This window comes from Rhineura floridana, chromosome 5 (genome assembly GCF_030035675.1).
Source record: "Rhineura floridana isolate rRhiFlo1 chromosome 5, rRhiFlo1.hap2, whole genome shotgun sequence".
Classification (NCBI taxonomy): Eukaryota; Metazoa; Chordata; class Lepidosauria; order Squamata; family Rhineuridae; genus Rhineura; species Rhineura floridana.
In genome coordinates this window covers 182,109,798-182,130,860 of record NC_084484.1, presented here as the reverse complement: position 1 = coordinate 182,130,860, position 21,063 = coordinate 182,109,798, and the positions used below count along the sequence as shown (strand labels likewise).

At 47.3% G+C, this 21,063-nt stretch overlaps 1 protein-coding gene across 3 annotated transcripts in view; it reads right to left on the bottom strand.

Annotated features, from left to right (window-relative positions):
* Positions 1-3,310: 3,310 nt before the first annotated feature.
* Positions 3,311-21,063, bottom strand: part of SERPINH1 (serpin family H member 1) — a 20,149-nt gene continuing 2,396 nt past the window's right edge. The window contains exons 2-7 of one of the 3 annotated variants that reach the window (XM_061629061.1): positions 20,004-20,069; positions 18,758-18,801; positions 11,891-12,543; positions 10,606-10,704; positions 8,259-8,491; positions 3,311-6,318 (exon numbers count right to left, since the gene is read on the bottom strand). In XM_061629061.1, coding sequence (XP_061485045.1) covers positions 6,016-6,318; positions 8,259-8,491; positions 10,606-10,704; positions 11,891-12,521 — 1,266 coding nt within the window. In that variant the 5' untranslated portion in view covers positions 12,522-12,543; positions 18,758-18,801; positions 20,004-20,069 and the 3' untranslated portion in view covers positions 3,311-6,015. The remainder of the gene's footprint in view (positions 6,319-8,258; positions 8,492-10,605; positions 10,705-11,890; positions 12,544-18,757; positions 18,802-20,003; positions 20,070-21,063) is intronic. The other 2 variants (XM_061629059.1, XM_061629060.1) reach the window with 2 other exon arrangements.

The window sequence follows — 21,063 nt, the reverse complement described above, 5'->3', positions numbered from 1 at the left end:
CTCATTAGTGCCAGCCTGAATCACCCTCAAGCTGATTTTTTTGCCACAAAAGCTGCATCTTCTTTCCTTGTCCTGCTTACAGTTGGTTGCAGCCACTCTTGTTCTGCTGCTTTAGTAGCTACCATTTTTTCCTGTGCTGTAGCTAGAGGTTCTAGCCAATCGGGAATCATGTCCCGGCAGCGTTTCAGCATTTATGTAGCCAATCAAATTTAGCTACGTACTGGCATCACCAATTCAAGTGAAGCCCATTGCGTGGATCCTGATGGGCTAGGATCACTCTTAAGAATCCAAACAGTTTCTCAACCTTTTTGCAAGGCAGGGATCACTGAAAAAACTGACAGATCACGTGAGGGGAACCTGCATTAGTCTGCATACTTCTGTGAAACACCTGCTTCCATTTTTAGTTGGTTCCAGTTCTCACAAATGAGTCCTGCCACAAGATGTTTTAGTGTGGAATGCTCTTGTTCAAGGTGCTATCCAAGCCCTATTCCAGGAGAGTCTCGTTTCACCCCCACCCCATTTTTAAGTCAGCATTCTGTAGAAACTGAGCATACTCAGTCCTTGCTGAAGTGTTTTGTGATTCCCCCTTAACATTTTTTCTAAATATATTTTTGCACTTCTGCAAACTTTTGGGTTCTTCCAAAAACCTGCTGCTAATGTCCCCTCTTATGGGTTGCTGGTGTCATTTTGGCTACACAACAATGAGCTCTTGGTGAGTGTGCCATTGGCACAATCCCTGCAGGCCGGTATTGTTCTCATAGACAGATCCTGAGACTGGCTGAGAATCCCTTGACTCGCTTAAGGCTACCTGGAGAGGTAAAATCTCAACCAGGGACTTCCTGGCTTAGGCTGCAATCCAATATATGTCTACTCAGAAGTAAGCTCCATTGGGTGTATTGGATTGCTTGTGTGTTACATTGTGACCAAGATCTCATCACAACAAAAGTGCATGCATAAACAAGCCGTTTGGTGCATGGCACAGAGAAAGTGGATACTGAGAAGTTTTTCTCCATCCTAATACTAGAACTTGGGGATAGTGCCATGAGAACTTGATGCAAGGTGCAGAATGCATCTTGTAAAAAAAATTCTATCACTTTTTGCGACTGAAAACTAGTGAGGTGATGGAGGAGAGAGATTGCCACATTTGAGACTTTCCAAGGTTTGGGTGTCTGCACAACCACCAATGATCGGGCCAGAATACGTTTACCTGTGTAAACCTGCATGTCTCCACCAAAAGTCTTTGCTTGTGGGCAGGGCAGAATTGGGATGTGGACGGGTGCTGAAGCTGCCTAGGGCGAGTCAGGGGCCATCTGGCCCTGACCGCTTTCAGCAGGAGACTTCTGCATCAGCTGGTGCTCAAGATCTCTTAACTGGAGGTACCACTGATTCAATAGGGACTCTTTGAAGAGCAAAAGGTATGCTGCCCCTGAGCTACAGTGGGCCCTTCCTGTCCCACTTGTTTTACTATTTATTGATTACATTTATACTCTGCCTTTCTTTCCATGATAGAAACTCAAGGCAGCTTCCATATGTTTCCCAGGCGGTCTCCCATCCAGGCACTGACCAGACCTGACCCTGCTTAGCTTCAGCAGGGTGCTGGCCTCATGTGCCTTCAGACCATAGCCTGGGAAAACATGGGGTTAAGGGACAAACCTGCCACCTAGCAAATATATTGGGGTTTTCCCCAAAAACGTTCTGCTGTGGAGGTGGGAGTTGGGGAAGACCAGCATTCAGCTTGAAAATGCTGCTTCCATGGCTGCCTGCCCGCCCCTTCGCTAGACCCATCCCTGCAGCCCCCACTGCGCTGGCTTTGCTGCCTCGTCTTCTGCTGCTTTTCTCTCAAAAATTCCCTTGTGTGTCACAGCAGCCCACGCCCTCCTCTCATTGCCCTCCATTTACAGATTCCTTACTCCTTGCCGGTGAAATGGGAGAAGCCTCAGGTTGAGGAGCCAAATTAGGTCTGCCAGGCTATACCCATCCATGGCTCCTTTCGGTGGTCCTCGGTGAGTGCCTTCTCCCTGGCTAAATTGTGTCCTTGATCTGCGATACCTCTGGCAGGCCCAGATAGACACTGTGAGATGTGTGCAGGTTGTGTGGCTGTATGTAGAAACCAGATTTTTTTTTGCAGTGCAAGAAGCAGGCCTGGTCCCCCACTGACATTTGCTGCTAGACCCACCCACCACTAGCAGGTGGCCCCCAGAAGGTTGCCTAGCAGAGAATGTGAAGGTTCCCTCCTGCTGTTGTAAAGTAAGCCACTGCCAAGACCTGGCCTCCAATATTTTTGGTAACCAGAGGATGAGAAAGGGGCTCATTTTGCGAGCGAGAGTAAAGCAAGAGGAACTATACACTGCTCCTTTGTAAGAAGGCTCGAGTTTTTAAAAAGTCAAGCTGAACCAAGAACAGATGAGCCCTGCTGGATCAGGCCAGTGGCTCATCTAGTCCAGCATTCTGTTCTCAGTAGCCAATAAGATACCTCTTCTGGGAAGCCAGTAAGCAGAATCCAAAGGCAATAGTACTCCCTATCAAGAGTGATTGTGGGTGTGTGATGGGAAGCAGGACAGCAATCCTTAGGTCATGTCCTTCAAATGAGCAGATCTACACCATACATTTAAAGCACATAGCTTCTCCCAAAGAATCCTGGAAACTAGTTTAAGGCTGTTGGGCATTTATACCTCTGTGGTGGAGGAAAAGCACTTCCCAGGATTCTTTGGGGAAAGCTATGTGCATTGGATGCAATATTGATGCATGATGAGGATCTGCTCAAAATCTGGGGTGAGGGACCTGCAGCCCTCCCAATGATGTTGGGCTTCCAACTCCCATCAGCCCCAGCCAACATGGGACATGGTGAAGGATGATGGGAACTGGAGGGCGGTAGAGCACCTACTTTGCATGCAGCTCCAGTTCAATCCTACATCTCCAGGTAGGGTTGGGAGTGTCCAGTTTGAAATCCTGGAGTGCTGCTGCTGCCGCCAGACAGTGCAGGCAATACTGAACTGCATGGACCAAAGGTCTTACTTGGTGTAAGGCACCTTCCTATCTATGGCCACACCCCTGTACTCAGTATTATCTCTGCTAGTCATAGATTTGTGTGAAATGCATGTTGTTGTAAACCACCCAGAGCTTCAGCTATGGGGCGGTATATAAATGCAATAAATAAATAAAATAATGGCCACGGTGCTGGAAATCCCAAAGGACCCAAGCAGCCTTGCATCTTTTTGACTTTTCTGCACAGAGCAGGAGGAGTCTCTTGCCTGGTCCAATCCACATCGATCTTCTGTTAAATCCAGGAGACAAGTGCTCGCTGACAATCTTGATTCACCAAAAATATTTTATTGCAAAAACCGTACAACCTAAGTTTTGTGTGACAATAGAAAATAAAGGCAGCTGACTCTTGCATTCACAGCACGCAAGTCAATCATCCCACAAGTACTCTGTGCCATTCTCTCACCGTCCCCAAACTGTCATAGCACCAGAGTTCAGTGTGCAAGTTGTTCACTGTAGTGTCCCTATTTTTATTTTTTTTTGCACAAGGCCAGGCGCCTGAAAGAACATCCTTCCTGGCATTCATTTTTTTCACATCCTAAGTGCTTTTTCCTGCCTGTGACAACTCTTGGTTCTGAACATCATTTGTATAATTCAAACACGGGGAATATCAACAGTGGGAAGTCTTGGCACAAAGGGAAAAAAATGGAAGGAAAGGTTAGTAACAATCGCAATGTCCATTTTTTTGGGGGGGGGAGTAATGAATAGGCATTGGAGCGAGTTTTGAGGGTACACCTCAGGAGGTCTGTACACAGCTGCTAATTTAGAAGTACCACCAGTACAAAGGAGACCTGGTCATGCCACAGTTTCAAGGTTGTAAGCTTTTGCTGAAGCTTCAAGAAATACTTTCCCTAAACATTGCTCTGCTAGGGAACTTTGCTGAAGGAGAAACTGGAAACTATTTCTAAGTGGAAGGTCCCACTGAATGGCTATGAGTTTCTGCACATTTATGTCCCTGTGCCATGTGTCAGTATTTCACAATAAATGCCCGACATTTTGGGAGCGATGCTGGTGTGCTCTTGGGTGAAAGCTGATAAATCCAGATAAATTATTTGAACATCAAGTGGCATAGTGGTTAGAGTGTTGGACTATGACCCAGGAGACCAGGGTTCGAATCCCCACACAGCCATGAAGCTCCCTGGGTGACCTTGGGCTAGTCACTGCCTCTCAGCCTCAGAGGAAGGCAATGGTAAAAGCCCCTCTGAATACTGCTTACCATGAAAACCCTATTCAAGTAAGTCGGGATCAACTTGAAGGCAGTCCATTTCCATTTTTCAAAAACTCAAAAGAGATACCAGGGAATTTTGACAGCCACCAAACTTGGCTGCCATTGTTCACTGCTGTTATGTCCACTGTGTTTTCTGCAATTCACAACATTCACGGGGGAGGGACACATGGCCTTGCAGTCCTGTAAGGTGTCAACATTTATGGGAAGGACCTTAGCTCAGCGGCAGAGCATCTGCTTTGCATGCAGAAGGGCCAGGTTCAAGCCCTAGCAGTTCCAGGTAGCGTTGGGGAATGACTCGAGAGCCGCTGCCAGACATGTATGCCGCTAGATGGACCAATAATCTAAGGCATTTCCCTAACCAGGGAGGATGCATTTTAAGCTAGCATGCCTAGTAAGTTGTACTTCCACAACAAAGGGCTAGTCCTTGCATGCATGCATGCTCAGCTCCAGCCTCCTTCCCAGGGATGTTGAATCACTGCTAACTGGGATAAAAGTTGGTGGTTTGAATTAAGATTGGCATATGCATTTGCTCTGGGTGGGTGGGTTAGTACTTCTGACCTGACCAAGGCCCTGTTCATTATCCCTCCTATGGTGAGGCTTCTGCTTGAGAAGATCACACATCTTGTGCATGCCCAGACCACCTTTTTCTTTTTTAACATGAGCCCATGTAGAGTTCAACCAATGGTGACTGTAGCTTCTAAAGAATAGCACCTTCTGTTCCCGAAGATCAATTAGGTCCTGAAGGACGTTAGAGATGCACCCACAGGACTATCCACCCCATCAATTTCACTCCCCTAAGACAGGCTGATTTTAGGGACTTGGTTGATGGGAACCACAAGTGGAGCCCGAGTGGTTTTGTGTGACACACACCAAATAATTTGATTCTCTACTGCAGGAGGCTCTTGGCAGTCTTTGTGTTGAACTGTAAAAGTGGTATATGGTTGAGGCATTAATATGCCATCTCAAATAGTGACTTTATATATATTTTTAAATAAAAATTGTATCTGTCCTCCCAGCAAAGAATGCAACATGCATTTCTCACGGGGGAGAGCACCCACCACTGAATGAGAAATCCTTGTAATTTTTTGGTCACGATTACTTGTTCTTACAAAAGGCACAAACTTGGAATTTCATATATTGCTGATAAAACAGCCTCGCTGCGTGTGGTTGACTGTACCCCTATTTCACATTTAAAAGAAGCAAGATACAGAAAAACTAAAAGGATGGCAGCGAACGCCACGCTGTTAGGGGGTGAGTTTATGTGCTCGCTTCTTTAAATAGTCTGCAACACAACTGGGCAGCTCTTCATTCAGTGCTGTGACAAGCCTCACAAACAAGGAAGGGCCCCAGCTCAGTGGCAGAGCGTCTGCTTTGCATGCAGAAGGCCTCAGCTTCAATCCCCAGAGAGGGTTGGGAGAGACTCGTGCCTGAAACTCTGGAGAGCTGCTGCCAGTCAGTGTAGACAATACTGGCTCATGGCAGCTTCCTCTGCTCGTTAAGGAAAACTGTGAGCAAAAGGTGTTAAGGACCCTGGAAACAGCAGCAGCAGAAACAGGTACTGCTCCTAGAGATGCCCCATTGACCTTTTTCCTCCCTGACCCACACGCCCCCGTTTAAGACCTCCAAAGTTTTCAGCGAGTTAATGGCACAGGTATACCAGTTTGTAAGAGATACTTAAAATATGATATTCCCCATTAAAAAAAAATACCCCAAACACACACAGACACAACTCGCACACTCACACGCTACAATTCGTCTCGCATTTTGTCCCCTTTGGGCCTGACCAGTCTGCCAATGAAAAGGATGGAGTTGGTCTTATTGTCTTTGATGAGGAAGATGAAGGGATGGTCCGCGTAGAAGAGCTTCGGGTTCTTCATCTCTTCCTGGCCGTAGATGTCCCCATCGAAGGGGTTCCCCTCCGTGTCCCACTCGAGGGCTGCAGCGTGGAAGACGTTGGAGAGGTAGAGATCCTTCTTGCCTGAAATCTTGGACAGGTCAGCCTTGTTTTTGTCAACGGCTTCCGTTAAACCGAGATCAGCCAAGTATTTCTGGAAACAAGGATCATTTAGTGTTACATTTCTTAGTTTAGATGTATGTTATATACAACTGTTGTCACCCGTCACCTGCTACACCATTGGCTAAACTTCTGTGACATCATGGAATGTTTACCTCCTTTCTTTACAAAACAAACTCCAAGTGCCTTACATAAATTTATTTTATTTATTTATTTTATTACATTTTTAGACCGCCCTATAGCAATAAGCTCCCATCATAAAACGCAATTTTTGAAGTCAAAAGTATTAGTATCATTTCCAAATAATAAAACCAACAGCAGGATAAAACAAGGAAACAAACATGAGTTACTCAGCAAAAGCCAGAGAAGGCTCTTAGAAGGCATGTTATACGGAAGTGAATAAGAACGTAAGCTGCTCAGCTCACATTATGAACTCAAGGAAACTACCTCATAACAGGGTAAACTGTGTGTCCCTCTAACCGAATATGTATTTATTATAAATCTTTGTTGCCTGCTCTTCACAAAAAGTTCCAGGCGGGGTACCGTAAATATAAAATATTTAAAATCTAGAAGTCTAAACACACCAACCCAAAGTAAAACAATTCAACAGCAGATACAGAGACGGAAGCTCGCAACCAACCATCCCCAAAGGTCCCAGGCTATGGACTGAAGGCACATGAGGCCAACTTCCTGCTGAAGCTAAGCAGGGTCAGGTCTGGTCAGTGCTTGGATGGGAGACTGCCTGGGAACCATATGGAAGCCGCCTTGGGTTTCTAGCATGAGAAGAAAGGCGGGGTATAAATGTAATAAATAAATAAAAGCACTGAGTGAAAAGGTGTGTCTTGGCTCATAACAGAAATGTGCCCTGTCTATTCTACTTCAGGGGTGGGGAACATCTGCGGCCCTCCAGATGTTGCCAGCCTCCAACCCTCATCAGCCCCAGCCGGCATGGCCCAATTCCCAGGGGTGATGGGAGCTGGAGTCCAACAAACAGTAGGCTTTCCAACCTCTGGTCCCCTCCGACAAGCCGCAGTACTCCAGCATCTCTTGCAGAGGCTCTTTTCCAACACCTGCCATCTGGTCCTATCTGCTAGGAAATGACCCTGGGAACGTGTGCAAGCAAAGCAGAGTTAGGGCCCTTGTAGCACTTAATGGCTGAAGAATCGGGTTCGAATTGGGAAATCTAGGTTTGACTCTCACTGACTAGGCAGCTCTGGGCTACTTTGAGCTGGTCACACACAGGCATGTAGTCGTCCAGGGTCTCAGAGGGACAGACCCTTCACTTTTTTGGGAGCAGGGTCCCAATGTCTCCAGCATCCTATGAGTCAATCAGCATGAAAGAGGAGTATGTTACCCACTGAACGGAGTATTCTAACATTCTTCCTTGTCCTTTCCTGATGATTGGAGCTAATCAGAGTTGAAAGGGGGTGAATCAGCTAAGACTCTTCTCAGTAACTAACGCTCTCCCCTTTCTTGCTGATTGGCTCCTAGGGACGTCTGTTGTTGTGGGAGATGGTGTTAACAAGGATCTCATTCTCAACCCAGCAAGGAAACAAACAAACAAAAAGGATGGGAAGGGGTATGGCTATGACTTTCACAAAGGGACTCTGCACTTCTGAATTTGCCACTACACTGCTGGTCACACACTATTCTAGGGCCACACATTTTAACTCCAAGTTTGCCCATTTTTTTAACCATTACTTGAGCCATCTACTTAACACCCCTTTTAATGTGGAATGTGTTGAAATATTTTATTTTATTGTCCTTGCAGAGTTTCCCCCAATTTACTTATGGGAATGTCGGCACGCCAACCATCCGATTGCAGGATACTTTGGGTTTGCTTAGAAAGGCCATCATGCGCTTGCTCAGGCTTCGCGACCCACCGGTCCGGAAACGCTGAACTAGAGAACGGATTTGCAAAGTTATACCCGTTGTGTCAGGACCCTTCAAAGTTAAACGTCTGGGGATACTCACATGAAGATCGTGGCTGACTTCCAAGCTGACCTTGGGCAAGGATATGGCCACAGCTCTCCGCTTCAACTTCCCCTGCCAGACCTTCAGCTGCTCCCTGGTCACCAGCTTCTCCAGGCGCTCGAGCGGCTCCACGTGGTTTGGCATGATGAAAATCATGCTGGAGAGCTTGTGGGCCAGCGGCATCTCCACAATCTGCAGCTTCTCTGCCTCGTCGTCAAAATAGTTGTACAACCCTTTGGAAAGAAGTATAAATAGATCAGTGGCCAACGGGGGTAGCAGACAAGTGGAGAAGGAGGGCCCAAGCGGCATGCCATTACGGGGGCTTCAACTCCAGCAACTTCAACGGGATTTGTGTACACAGCGGCTGCCAAGATTGCAGGTTGTGGGCACCACTAGCAAGGCTGCACATCACCAAAGGTCTCGCTCTTGAAATATGGAATTTGCTCTCACAAGAGATAATGATGGCCGCCAACTTGGATGGCTTAAAAGAGGATCAGACAAATTCAGGGAGGAGAGTAAGGACGGCAATGGCTACTAGCTGTGATGACTCTGCACTACCTTCCAGTGTCTTTAGCGCTTGTTTGCCACCCTGGGCTCCTGCTGGGAGGAAGGGCAGGATATAAATCAAATAATAAATAAATAAATAAGCAAGCCTCTGAATATTAGCTGTTGGGAATTGCAAGTAGGGAAAGTGCTGCTGCACTCAGGTTCTGCTTGCCGACTTCCCAAGTTTTTAAATTGTTTTAAATTGTTTTTGGAAGATGTGTTTTAAATTTGAATATTCATTTTTAATGTTTTTAGTACTGTAAACCGCCCAGAGAGCTTCGGCTATGGGGCGGTATATAAATACAATAAATAAATAAATAAGAGGCATCTGGTTGGCCACTGTGAGAACAGGATGCTGGATACACACTCCATTGGCCTGCTCCAGCAGCCAGGCTCTTATATTTTCATGTCCTCGCACATGCAGAAACTAGCTCCCAATTTGTTTCCGGGCCCAATTCAAAGTGCTGGTTCTGACCTTTAAAGCCCTAAACGGCCTTGGACCAAGGTACCTGAGGGACCGCTTACGCCATACGTTCCTGCCCAGGATTTAAGATCATCTGCCTCTGGTCTCCTCTGCATGTCTGGAGTGAAAGATGTTAGACTGACAGGCACATGGGAGAGACCCTTTTCAGCCGTGGCCCCCAAGCTTTGGAATACCCTACCCCAAGAAATCCGCTCTACTCCCTCCCTGTTGGTTTCCCGGAGACTTCTGAAAACGATTTTGTTCTGGACAGCCTTTGGGAAGGACTGAAGATAGAGCCTGACACTGATTTTATGCCTTCTACGTTAAATTTTACCCTTGTAGTCCCCTTTAGTACCACTCCCTATATATGTGTATGAGTTGTATTTTATGTATTTTAATTGTATTTTATGTATTTTAATGTTTTTGTGATTTTACTGTTCACAATTTTATTATGTACGTGTTTGATTTTATTTTTGTAAGCCGCCCTGAGTGCCCTATTATAGGGTAGAAGGATAGAAATATTTTCAAATAAATAAATAAATAAATAAAATAGTACCTTACTTAGAATATATATCAGCCTTAAAGGCAATCCCGTAAGAGTTAGAAAGTTGCTCTTTTATTTTTGAGGCGATTAAAAGAGCAAGTTTCTAGACCTTAAGAGCAAGAAAGCAGGCTTGGAAGCATGTGGACAAGGCCTCAGAACCTGCTGCATGTGTGGTCTAAAACATCTAGAGGGTTGACAAAGGCAGCTTTGGGGCTTACCAAACCGTGGCCCTCCAGATGTTGTTGGACTACAATCCCCATCATTCCTCAGGTTGCTGGGAGTTTGAGTCCAGCAAAGTCTGGAGGGCCACAGGTTCCCCAGCCCTACTTTTAAGCATTTTTAGCTAGCCTGGGAGAGAAATGGCTACCTTTCAATCAATCAATCAATCAAATCAGTCTCGTAGTCCTGAAAGGGCCAAGGCCAGATGGAGGAAGGAGAGGGAGGGTGAAAGAAAACTATAAAGAGACGTTTCCATGTGCTCTTAGCCCATGGCCTAGCGACCTGCAGCACAGCTGACAAGAAGTGAATCCGGGGAGAGGCTGGCCAGCCACGCAGCTACCCTCTCCCGAAGAATTCTTCCTGCCGGCGGAGCAAGTGGGCGGTGACAACCCACCCCGGGACTCCCCTCCCTCCAGGACAGGAAAATCAGGTGCTCTTTCCAACTGGCCTCCTAGTAGCTCAAGCGTTTTCTTTGGCAAATGTTCAGAATCCCAGAAGGTTGGACATCTCCTGGCTGCTCAAGTACAAGGAGATTTGTCCAAGGATGAGTCTTGTCCCTTCTCAGGCTTTCTTACCTGTGCGATGCATCATGGGAATGCCAACTGTGTAGGAACGGGTCACCATAAAGCCACGATTGTCCACCATCTTGTGATGGAACCTTTCATCCCAGTGAGCTACAGAAGCAAAGAGAAGAGGGAAGGCCAGGTAACAATGGCGGCAATCGGCTTGTTGCATCACACGCGGCTGTCTCTAATTCAATAATCTGCCCCCACGCCCCCTTGCCACAATTCAACGAACACAGGCGGTTCTTGCTTCTAGCAGTTGAAGAAGCCAATGCAAGAAGGAAAAAGAAGAAACGCACTTTGTACAAAATGTAGCTGCCAGAGCACTGACCGGCACTTCCATGCAATGTCATAGAATAACTCTTCTCCGGGATCTTCACCGGCCACCCAATCAGAGCAGACCCTTAGAAATTAATGACCGTGGCTATCTGAGGTTCCTTAATTTCAGTGGGTCTGCTCTGAGCAAGACCAGGATTGGATACAACCCTAGGTATTTACTGGAGTGCCTCTCCCCATACTGGGTGATCATGCTTCCGTTGGATGGAGCTCCAGAATAGGGCCTCCCCAGTTATGCAGCTCCATATCCTTAGAGGCACAGAATGCAGCCACATTGAGGACGTCTTGCAAGCCTTTGGAGCCCACAATCCGATTATTGCCAGTCTCTCCTTGCATTCTTTCAGTGACTGATTGTTGGTGTTTTACTGGTCTATGTTTTAACTCTAGCTTATGTTTCAGCGATATTGTTTTAGTTGTTATACGAAAACTGCTTTGGGAACATCTACGGGGAGAGTGTTTTGTGAGAACCTCAAACAGAAAAACTGCAAGGGGCACACGGGTTACAAATGAGTAGAAAACCAGTTCTGGACAACAGGGTGATCAAAAGGTATTAGCCACACTAGCTATATGCAACCCCCCATGTTTAGAGTCAGAAAGCCAGAGTAAGGCTTACTATGGCTATGCTTGTTCCTGGCAAGAAGCTCACAGCTGATTTGCCCCTCTCTGCTTTTTAGGTCGGTGTCTGGTGGCAACTAAGCCTAGGCTTGGTTTAGCATGTCATCCCAACCCAAGATTGCGGTTAAGGTCTCCCCTTCTTAACCATGACCTGCAACACAGAGCAACCCTTGGCTATGTATTGTGGTGAAAAAGAAGGCTTTCACCATGACCCTGGGTTCAGATGACACACTTAGGGAAGAAGGGTGGGATATAAACAGCTTATTACTCACGCTCCACAAGACCTTGAGGCTGGAAGCCACGCAATCCTGCACTAAATCACAGCCACCTATCCGCTTCCACTTACGTTTGAAGAACATGGCGTTGACGATCAAGGCCCCATCCGTCTTCTCCACGTCTTTGGTGACTTCGGGCAGCTTCCCGTCGGTGGTCTGGGCCGCCCACTCGTTGATGGACTTCAGGGCGCTCCGCTTGTCCCGGAAGTTGATCTTCGAGTGCTCGTAGTTGTAGTGCTTCTTGCTGCTTTTGACGAAGTCGTCGGCGAAGCTGATGGCGCTGGGGCCGTACAGGCGGCTGCCGATCTTCCAGGTGACGTTGCGGGCCGTGGAGTTGCTCACGTCGCTCAGGAGTTCCGACAGGCCGCTGTGCACGTAGTCGTCGTTCAGTTTCTCAGCGCTGAGGAGAGCCTTGGCTTGGGAGGCGGTGGTGGCCTTGCCGCCAAGAGAGACCAGCCCAAGTGAAGATGCCACCACCACTGGAGAGACCAAGATGTTCTCCATGTTCTTCTCCTTAGCCATTGCGTGGTAGAGGTTGAAGGCCAGGACGGCGCTGCGGTCGGCCAAGGCCGTTGCTTTGTCGCTCAGCTTCTTCTCGCCTGATGTGGCGGCTTTCTTCTCGCTCGCCTTCTTGCCTTCTGGGGGCACAGCAACGACCAGAGCGCAGAGCGCCAGGAGTCTGATCACCCACATGGCTGCCATGGGAACTGGGACCAAGCCGAGCCTGCAAGGAAGCAAAGGTGAGGTCAGCAAGGTGAACCATCTTCCGCTTGCTTCCCCATTTATCCATCCAGGTGACGGGGACCGTGTAACACAGGTGAAGAATACGGGGAACTGCCAGCATCATGACGACTTTAGAGGTGGGGAAGGGCTGTAGGTCAGGGGAGGAGCATCTGCTTTGCACGCACGAGGTCCCAGGTTCAATCCCCGGCATCTCCAGGTAGGGCTGGGAAGAGACTGCTGTCTGAAACCCTGGAGAGCTGCTGCCAGTCAGTGTAGACTATACTGAGCTAGATGGACCAAATGTCTGACTCAGGATAAGGCAACGTCCTACGTGGCTGCGTTTGGAATCCTGTACACAGTTCTGGCCTCCTCACCTCTGAACAGTGATGGGAAAGGCGCAGGATCAGGGCACATTCCCTCCAAGGGATGGCTGAAGCTGGTGGGGAGTCCGTGGCCTCCCAGATGTGGTTGGGCTCCAGCCAGATGTGGTTGGGCTCCAGCACCCATCAGCCCTAGCCAGCACAGCTGATGGTCAGGGATGTGGCAGTCGCAGTCCAGCCACATCTGGAGGGCCACAAATTATTCCTCACCCTGGGTTGACATCTGGAGCCATCAGGTTCAGGGTAAAAGAGACAAGGGGGGCCACAACAGAGCAGGCTTTGCCAACCTGGCACCCTCCACTGAAGGAGCTGCCTTCCAGGAAGTCAGACCGCTGGTCCACCTAGTTCAGTATTGTCTACACTGACTGGCAGCAGCTCTCTGGGGTTTTAGGCTGGAGTCTCTCCCAGCCCTACCTGGAGATTGAACCCAGGACCCTCCACTGGCCAAGGCTGTGATTTGGGTGCACAAAGTTCTGCATGGTGTGGAGAAAGTGGACTGAGAGAAAGCTTTGAACTATTTTTGTACACTGTCCTTTTAGCTTTGTGTTGCAAGTTACTCCGGGTATGGTCACTGATGAGCAGCTACATAGTAATTGTTATTATCCTGCAATTCTAGAACTCTTGTGTCCCACAACAAAACTGGCTGGTAGCAGATAAAAAGACAGACAAGAATATTTCTATATACGATGCACGAGTGATTTAGGAAACCCACCGCCACAAGATTCGATGGCAGGTATCAGCATAAATGGCTTTAAAAAGGGTTGAGACAAATTCATGGAGGGCACACATCTATCAGCTCTTACCAGCCAGGGATGACTATTTGGAACTTCCATGTTCAGGGGCAGTATATCTCAGAATACCAATTGCTGGGGAGCCAGATGGGGAGGAAGAGAGGGCCCTGCCTGTTGGCTTCCCAGAGGCATTTGGACTGGCCCCCTGGGAAGGCGAGTGCTGAACTGGATGGACCTCTGTTCTGATCCGCCCAGGCTCCTCTTACGGAAGTACAGGGGATGCTTGCTTGCGACTAATCTTAACTTGCTCTTCCAACATGAGAGATGACTGAAGGGGGAAGAGAATAATCAGGCACGACCAGACTAGGGTTCACATGACTGGAAGCGGCGATACTGCAGACAAGTTTCCTGCATGTAGAAAGCTTGCATGTCCAGGTGAAGGATCTTAGCCCAGACGTCTCCATGATGCGCTGCTTTTCTATGTGCAGGGAATTGTAATGTGAGTAACTTGAGGCTTTTGTTATTCAATAGAAAGTCTAACGTCTGAGCTACTGGGGAGGAAGAAACAATTAGAGGGTTTTTTGAGGTTACCTATTTAATAATATTTATGTTCTCATAATATTCTCATAATATTTATGGTGTCATTCAACACAGTACCATATAGCAAATTTGCTACAAACTTGAAGCAATCTCTGAGTGTCTAGCTGGCACTGACTGTGATTCCTTGTAGGACCAATAGAGGGAGCCCTTGGATTCTGAGAAAGTTTGAATAAGTAGGGCCCTGCTTATACAGCGGGTTAGGGACCAGGCCCCTGCCGTAAAGCGACCCCATTGACTATAATGGGCCGTGTCGCACGAAAATGCCGTGAAAATGTCAGAAAATGCTGTAAAATCAGCTTTAAAATGGGGAATTTCCCCGAATTGAAAGCTGCTGCATCAGCGGAACGCCGCAAAACGGAATGCCGGTAAGCGGAGCCCTACTGTATTTAGCTCAGCTTTCCCCAGAACTTCTGATTTAATTACATCAAAGTATTACTCCTCCCTTTAATTAAAAATGTGAGGCACACATTACTCTTGCACCTGCAAAGCTTAATTTTAGCATGCAAAAAAGAACTAACCACCCTCAAAAGAGCTCACCCCTGTGCTTCTGCACGAATCCCTGTTCCAAGAAAGCCTTCTGACTGTAAAGTGTTAATCTCAGGCAGGAAAGCAACAGGCAACCTCTTCTAAAGGCAGGATGCTCCAATCAAACCTATGCGCTCCTTTCATGGGGAGGGGCCACAGGTTCAGTGAAAGTTGAAATGGGCTGCCTTCAAGTCGATCCCGACTTATGGCGACCCTACAAATAGGGATTTCATGGTAAGCGGTATTCAGAGGGAGTTTCCCATTGCCTCCCTCTGAGGCTAGTCCTCCCCAGCTGGCTAGGACCTGCTCAGCTTGCCACAGCTGCACAAGGCAGCCCCTGCCTTGTCCGCAACTGCCAGCTGGGGGCAACTGGGCTTTTTGGGACTCTGCAGCTTGCCCACGGCTGCACAGGTGGCAGGGCACGTGACCCCTGAGCCACTCCCTGTGGTTGTGATCTTTAGCTGGCCCTTGATACCCAGGAGACACGAGTGGAGATTTGAACTCAGACTCTGGACTCCCAGCCAGGCTCTCCTCCCCACTGTGCTATACCAGCAGCAGAGCACATATTGGCACCCAGAAAGTCCCAAGTTCAAATCCCTGGCTACCTCCACTCACCTATGGCTGCTGGTCATGATGGCTACGGCTGACGGGAGGTCCCACAATACCTAGAGGGCACCAGGTCAGAGAAGACTAGAACAGGTTGCAATCTCCTTGGGAGTAGTGACCTGCCTGTTTTGCCTAAGCAGATTGATGGTTAGAGGAAGCGGCCTTATACAAAGTCAGACCAACAGTCCATCTAGCTCAGTATTCTCTACACTGACTGGCAGCAGCTCTCCAGGGTTTCAAGCAGGAATCTCCCCCAGCCCTCCCTGGAAATGCCACTGGGAATTGAACGCAAGACTTCCCACTTGCAAGGCAGATGCTCTGCCCCTGAGCTAAAGCCTTCCCCATACATGTAACAATAACTGAATTGCCTGGTTAAGGACCCTTTCCCCAGAGAAGGAGTGAATTAAAGAGCCCTTCTGCCACCACACAAGAGCGGATCAATGCACAGAGCTACCACTCCTGACACTGTGGCCTTTTCTCCATTCAAAACTGGTTAAAACTTAAGTTGCTGAGCTATGCCTCTCCTGAATTACAAAAAGTGCCCCAAATAATACTATTTCTCTATCCACACCAGCCTTCACCAACCTGGTGCCCCCCAGATGTTTTGGGCTACAGCTTGCATCTGCACGCACGAGCTGGGGCTGATGGGAATTGCCATCCAAAACATCTGGAGGGCACTAGGTTGGCGAAGGCTAGCCCATATAAAATCGTTTGCAGTTTCCACTCCACTCGCTCCAGAGTCAATTCTACATTTTTCTTCTGTGATCCCATCTGGGAGGGAGCCAAGATCTCATCAACGACGCTTGGGGGCACTGAGCCAAGGGCGTGGTCTGAGCAATGTACTCTGCATGCAGCAGAAAAGAGCAGAGAAATGGAATGAGACAAAGGAAAGGAAGTGGGAGAACACCCGTCCCCGGCATTCCATGCAGGAAGGGGGGGGGAACCGCCACGCAGGCAGGCTGCAAGCAAAGGCCCTCTGCAATTAACTCCTGGAAATGGCACAGCCTCCCACATGGGGTGAAATTACAGTCCCAAGTAACAACAGTCAAAACAGTCTTTTGATGGGGGTGGTTGGGAGGGAGGAGAGAGATGAAAACGGCAAAGCCTTTTAAAAAAACAGAAATCTTCTTTCCAAAGGAAAGCCTTCCTGTAAACACTGATCTGGCTCCAACCAGGGCTGTGGAGTCGGTACGCCTAACCTCCGACTCCTCTATTTTTCTACTGTCCCACTCCACCCAAAATTGCTTCCGACTCCACAGCCCTGGAAAGGGCTGTAAATGTCTTTTTAAATTGGAAGCTCTTATAGGAGCATTTTTATCGCTGCCTGAATGTGCGCTGATCTTGGCATCACAGCATTTGTCTTCATCTGGGTCTTGTGTCATACACTGACACACAAAATGTTTTCCATCTTGAGTTATGGTGAAATGCTCAACTACAGCTGACTTCATGGGAAGCTTCTTTGACATTTTGAATTTATATTTTAAAAAATTTGTCAATCAAAATTTATTTTGAAGCCAGAGTAGGTACATTTCTACCGACTCCACCCAAAATGGCTTCCGACTCCGACTCCACAGCCCTGGCTCCAACGCGCCACTGGCTAGATTCAATGGGGCAGGATCTGCAAAACCTATTGTACAAAATGTACACATGGTGGTTGCAGCCTGGGGGATTGCTTGAGATCTTATCGTTCTTCCCGGCATGTTCTAACAGCAGGGGCCTTTGCAACTAACCATGAAAAACAGCATCGGTTGACTCTCTAGCTGTACATTTGGAATGGAAATGGACTGCCTTCGATCCAGACTTATGGCGACCCTACGAATAGGGTTTTCATGGTAAGCAGAATTCAGAGGGGGTTTACCATTGCCTCCCTCTGAGGCTGAGTCAGTGAGTGGCCCAAGGTCACCCAGCGAGCTTCATGGCTGTGTGGGGATTCAAACCCTTGTCTCCCAGGTCGTAGACCAACACCTTAACCGCTACACCACACTGGCTCTCTAGCTGTACATTTAGCAGGAACATATTCCTCAGGCAACTGCGGCTCACTCCAGCAAAAACAGACTCCTCTGCTGTCCACTTAGCACTCTCAAACAGCAGTGAAGCTAGAATTCAGTGGCTAAATGGACAGAGGGAGCAGTCTGGACATGACCGACAGAGCTGGCGAACTTGTAGGCCCTCCAGATGATGGGAGTTGCAATCCAAAGCATCTCGAGCAGGACACTAGGTTGGGGAGGGCTGGCTTAGAGCAAGGATGGTGAACCCTGTGGCTCTCTCCAGGTGTTGCTGGACTCGAACTCCCAGCAGCCCGCATGGCCAATGGTCAAAGATGGTGGGAGTTGCCATCCAAAAACATCTAGAAGGCCATAGGTCCCCCCCATCGATGCTAGAGAGGCAAAGTCATTTACTGCCAAAGGTACCGCTGGTCTTTTGAGAATGCAACAGTGAACACACCTGGGGTTGCCAGGCTGCCATCTGGAGAAATCTGGAGACCTCCAACAGCTCCATAGCCGAGGAGGAGGATGCAGGCATCTGTCCTCTGCTCTTCACCTGAATTATTGGCTCCTAGGGCTGCAGAACTGTTGAGACGATGGGTGGCGATCTCCAAGCTATAAACTGCCAACCCAATTATTTACAGGACTGAAATTCCAGCAGCAACAGCAGCAGCATGGTTTTAGGAAGAGACTGTATTACTACTGGGTTAGGGTCCCAGTGAAGAAAAGGGTTTAAATGTCAAGAAGGTAGATTTACATTCAACCGGGAAAGAAGTCTTAGGCGCAACTGAGAAGTGGCGTTTGTTGGGATGGATTCTAACTAGATAGCAGAGTCACCACCTCAATGTCCAGCTCAAAACAGCTCAAGGGGACTTTTTTGGCAGGCTGGGGGTGCACTGTTATGAACAGGGTGCTCAACTAGATTAGAGGTAGCCAACATGGTGCCCTCCAGATGTTGTTCAACAACAACCATCCCCCTTGGTTATGCTAAATGGGGTTGATGGCAGTCTCAACAACAGAAGAGCATCATGGTGGCCACCCCTGGACTAGAGGATGGAGAGAGAAGGCAGTTCTTTCATTTGCCCCTCTGGGCCTCTTCTGGGAGGAAGGGCGGGATAGAAGTTTAAAAACTTTTATTATTATTATTATTATTATTATTATTATTATTATAGTAAATCAGATGGTCCAAGCCAGCTGTTTTGGATACTTCAGGACCAGGGTAAATCTGACTTAGGTCACATATACTGGACAGAAGGCCTGCTGACATCCCTTCAAAGTTTATGATCCTATCATTCTAATCTAGGTTCATTACAAGCTTTGGGTGTTATTTCATTTTGGGCATGTGATTTGGCAAGTGTACAGGCTGCGTTTTCTTCTTCTAAATGTACCTTGAAACTTTTTCTTAGTGTGGTCAACGTTTGGCTTTTTCATTCTGAAAGAAAACAGATAAATAAGACAGTTCCCTCAAGAATCTGAGAATTTTTTTTACAGAACAGATCAACAGGATGTCTAATAATTACAGTTACATGTCAGGGAGAAAAGAATTACAGGACTTGGCTGAGTGGGAGTTTTGGAGTCGTCTGTCGTTCTTTCATTAACAAAAACAGCTTTCTAGATCTCACTGTTCTTTGAAATGAGAAAACTAGGGGTGGAAAGTTCTGTGCAATTAGTTTCTCATTTTTCCAATCTTAAATTCAGTTCTCCGCATTTCTGCAACAATTTGCAATTTTTTTTACAAAAAAACATGAAAATTCTCCAGCATTTAAGTGCAAATTTCCCCTAACAAACACATTTTTGTAGAGTTTTGACTAATCTACACATTTTTGCAAGCAATTTCCCATCATATAATGCATTTTTGTATGTTATTTTCACTCATACGTTCATTTTTATTCATGGTCCCCTAATATACGCATTTTTGAGAACATTCTTTGGCTGGTGAACTGCATTGCAAAATTGGAATAAGAGCGAATTTGAGAGGGCGGCTTTCGGTTCTCATGTTGTTCTAGAAAGTGCAAATTTGATAGATTCAGCTTGAAATGTGAACTGAATTGAGTTCCTCGCCCATCCCTAAAAAGAACCAATCACAGACTGACACGGCTACCCCTCTGGAATTCCTCAAACTGGAAAATAGAAAGAAGCTGTCCTCAAGCTAACGCCTGCCATTTTGCACAGGTCCACCCACGGTTAGGTGGCACGTGGACAGGACTTCCAGGAAAGTGGGCACGACCACAGCACTAGGTTGCAGAACTCCCAGGGTCATGTATATCAGAGAAAATGAAGGCCGGTGCTGTTATTAGAGTAACCCTCATTCTTTTCTCACCCAAACTGATGGCTCTCTGAGAGCCCAGAGATTTGGAGTAGGCAGTCTGTGTATTGTGATGGTGAATGTCTTAATCCAGTCTTTAGGAAACCAGCTAGCTACCAGTTTTGGAATAATAAATATGGGCCCATGCCATGCAGTAATTCATTTCCATGTGTTTAAATATTAAAATATTGATGGTTCTTCTCTACCAAGGTGGTGTAGTGGTTAGAGTGCCAGACTAGGACCTGGGAGACCAGGGTTCAAATCCCCACTCTGCCATAAAAAGCTCACTGGGTGACCTTGGGTCCACCCTGTCTCTCAGCTTAACCTACCTCACAAGGTTGTTGCAAGGATAAAAATGGGAAGGGGGGAAGAAACATGTACGCCACCTTGAGCTCCTTCAAGATAAAAACATGGGACAAAAATGTATTAAACAATAACAAAATAAAATATTCCTGAAGTGTGGGCAATAAAATGTCCCCCAATGGAACAGGCACAGTAGAAAATGCACAAATCACCCTCTGGCAGCTCATAAATCCATCTCTGCAAATATCCCTCAAAGGGTTGTCCAACTCTGGTCTAGAGTCATGGGCTGCAGGCGCATTTAGCAGCATGTGCTTGCTCCGTTCAGCCACAGCTGCCCCCACATGCCACGTCAGCAGGCCCAGGCAGAGCAGACGTTAAGACAATTCGCTCTTCCATGCAAGCAAAGGAAGGTGCAATGGTGGAGGAGGGCAGCCTATCCAAAGCAAGGCTGGGTGTAATCTGCACAACTTCTTTGTCAAGCAAAACTTTTTCAAACAACTATTGCCCACTGCTTATTTAGATGCATCAGTTTATCCATCACAGATTTCATGCAATTTAGTTTATTTTGGCAAACATGCAACACATTTGAAAAGGAGGGATGCAGGGAGCTGCGCCAAACACATTAATCATTCTTTATCCCGGATTCCCTTATTTCTGAGCTGCAACATACACTGCCGAGACTTTCCCCATTTCCCCTCCTCCCAATCATGAGGGTGAGAAACTTGCTTTCTTTTCAGATAAACCGTTTTGCATTCTGTCCTAGATTTCAGAATTCACATGTAGAATGTACACACACATAGTATTTCTTTAGTTACCAAGTTCTGATCCTCAAAAGATTGAAGCACAGCTTCTGGGTTAGCAGAGAATGAAATTGTTATGTTACAGAGGCTCTTGTTAGCAAAGAGGAGGCACTTAGTTGCTCACGAGAACAAAAGGCACCCCTTGCCTCCAAGGGACCTTGATTTCTCTAAATGTTACATTTTCAAGTGTCTCTCCTTATCAAGGGACTCTGGGCTCCCAGGGCAAAAAGGAGGCCAGGCTTACCATCTGAAGAGACTTCTGGAGTTACAATAATTTTTTTAAATC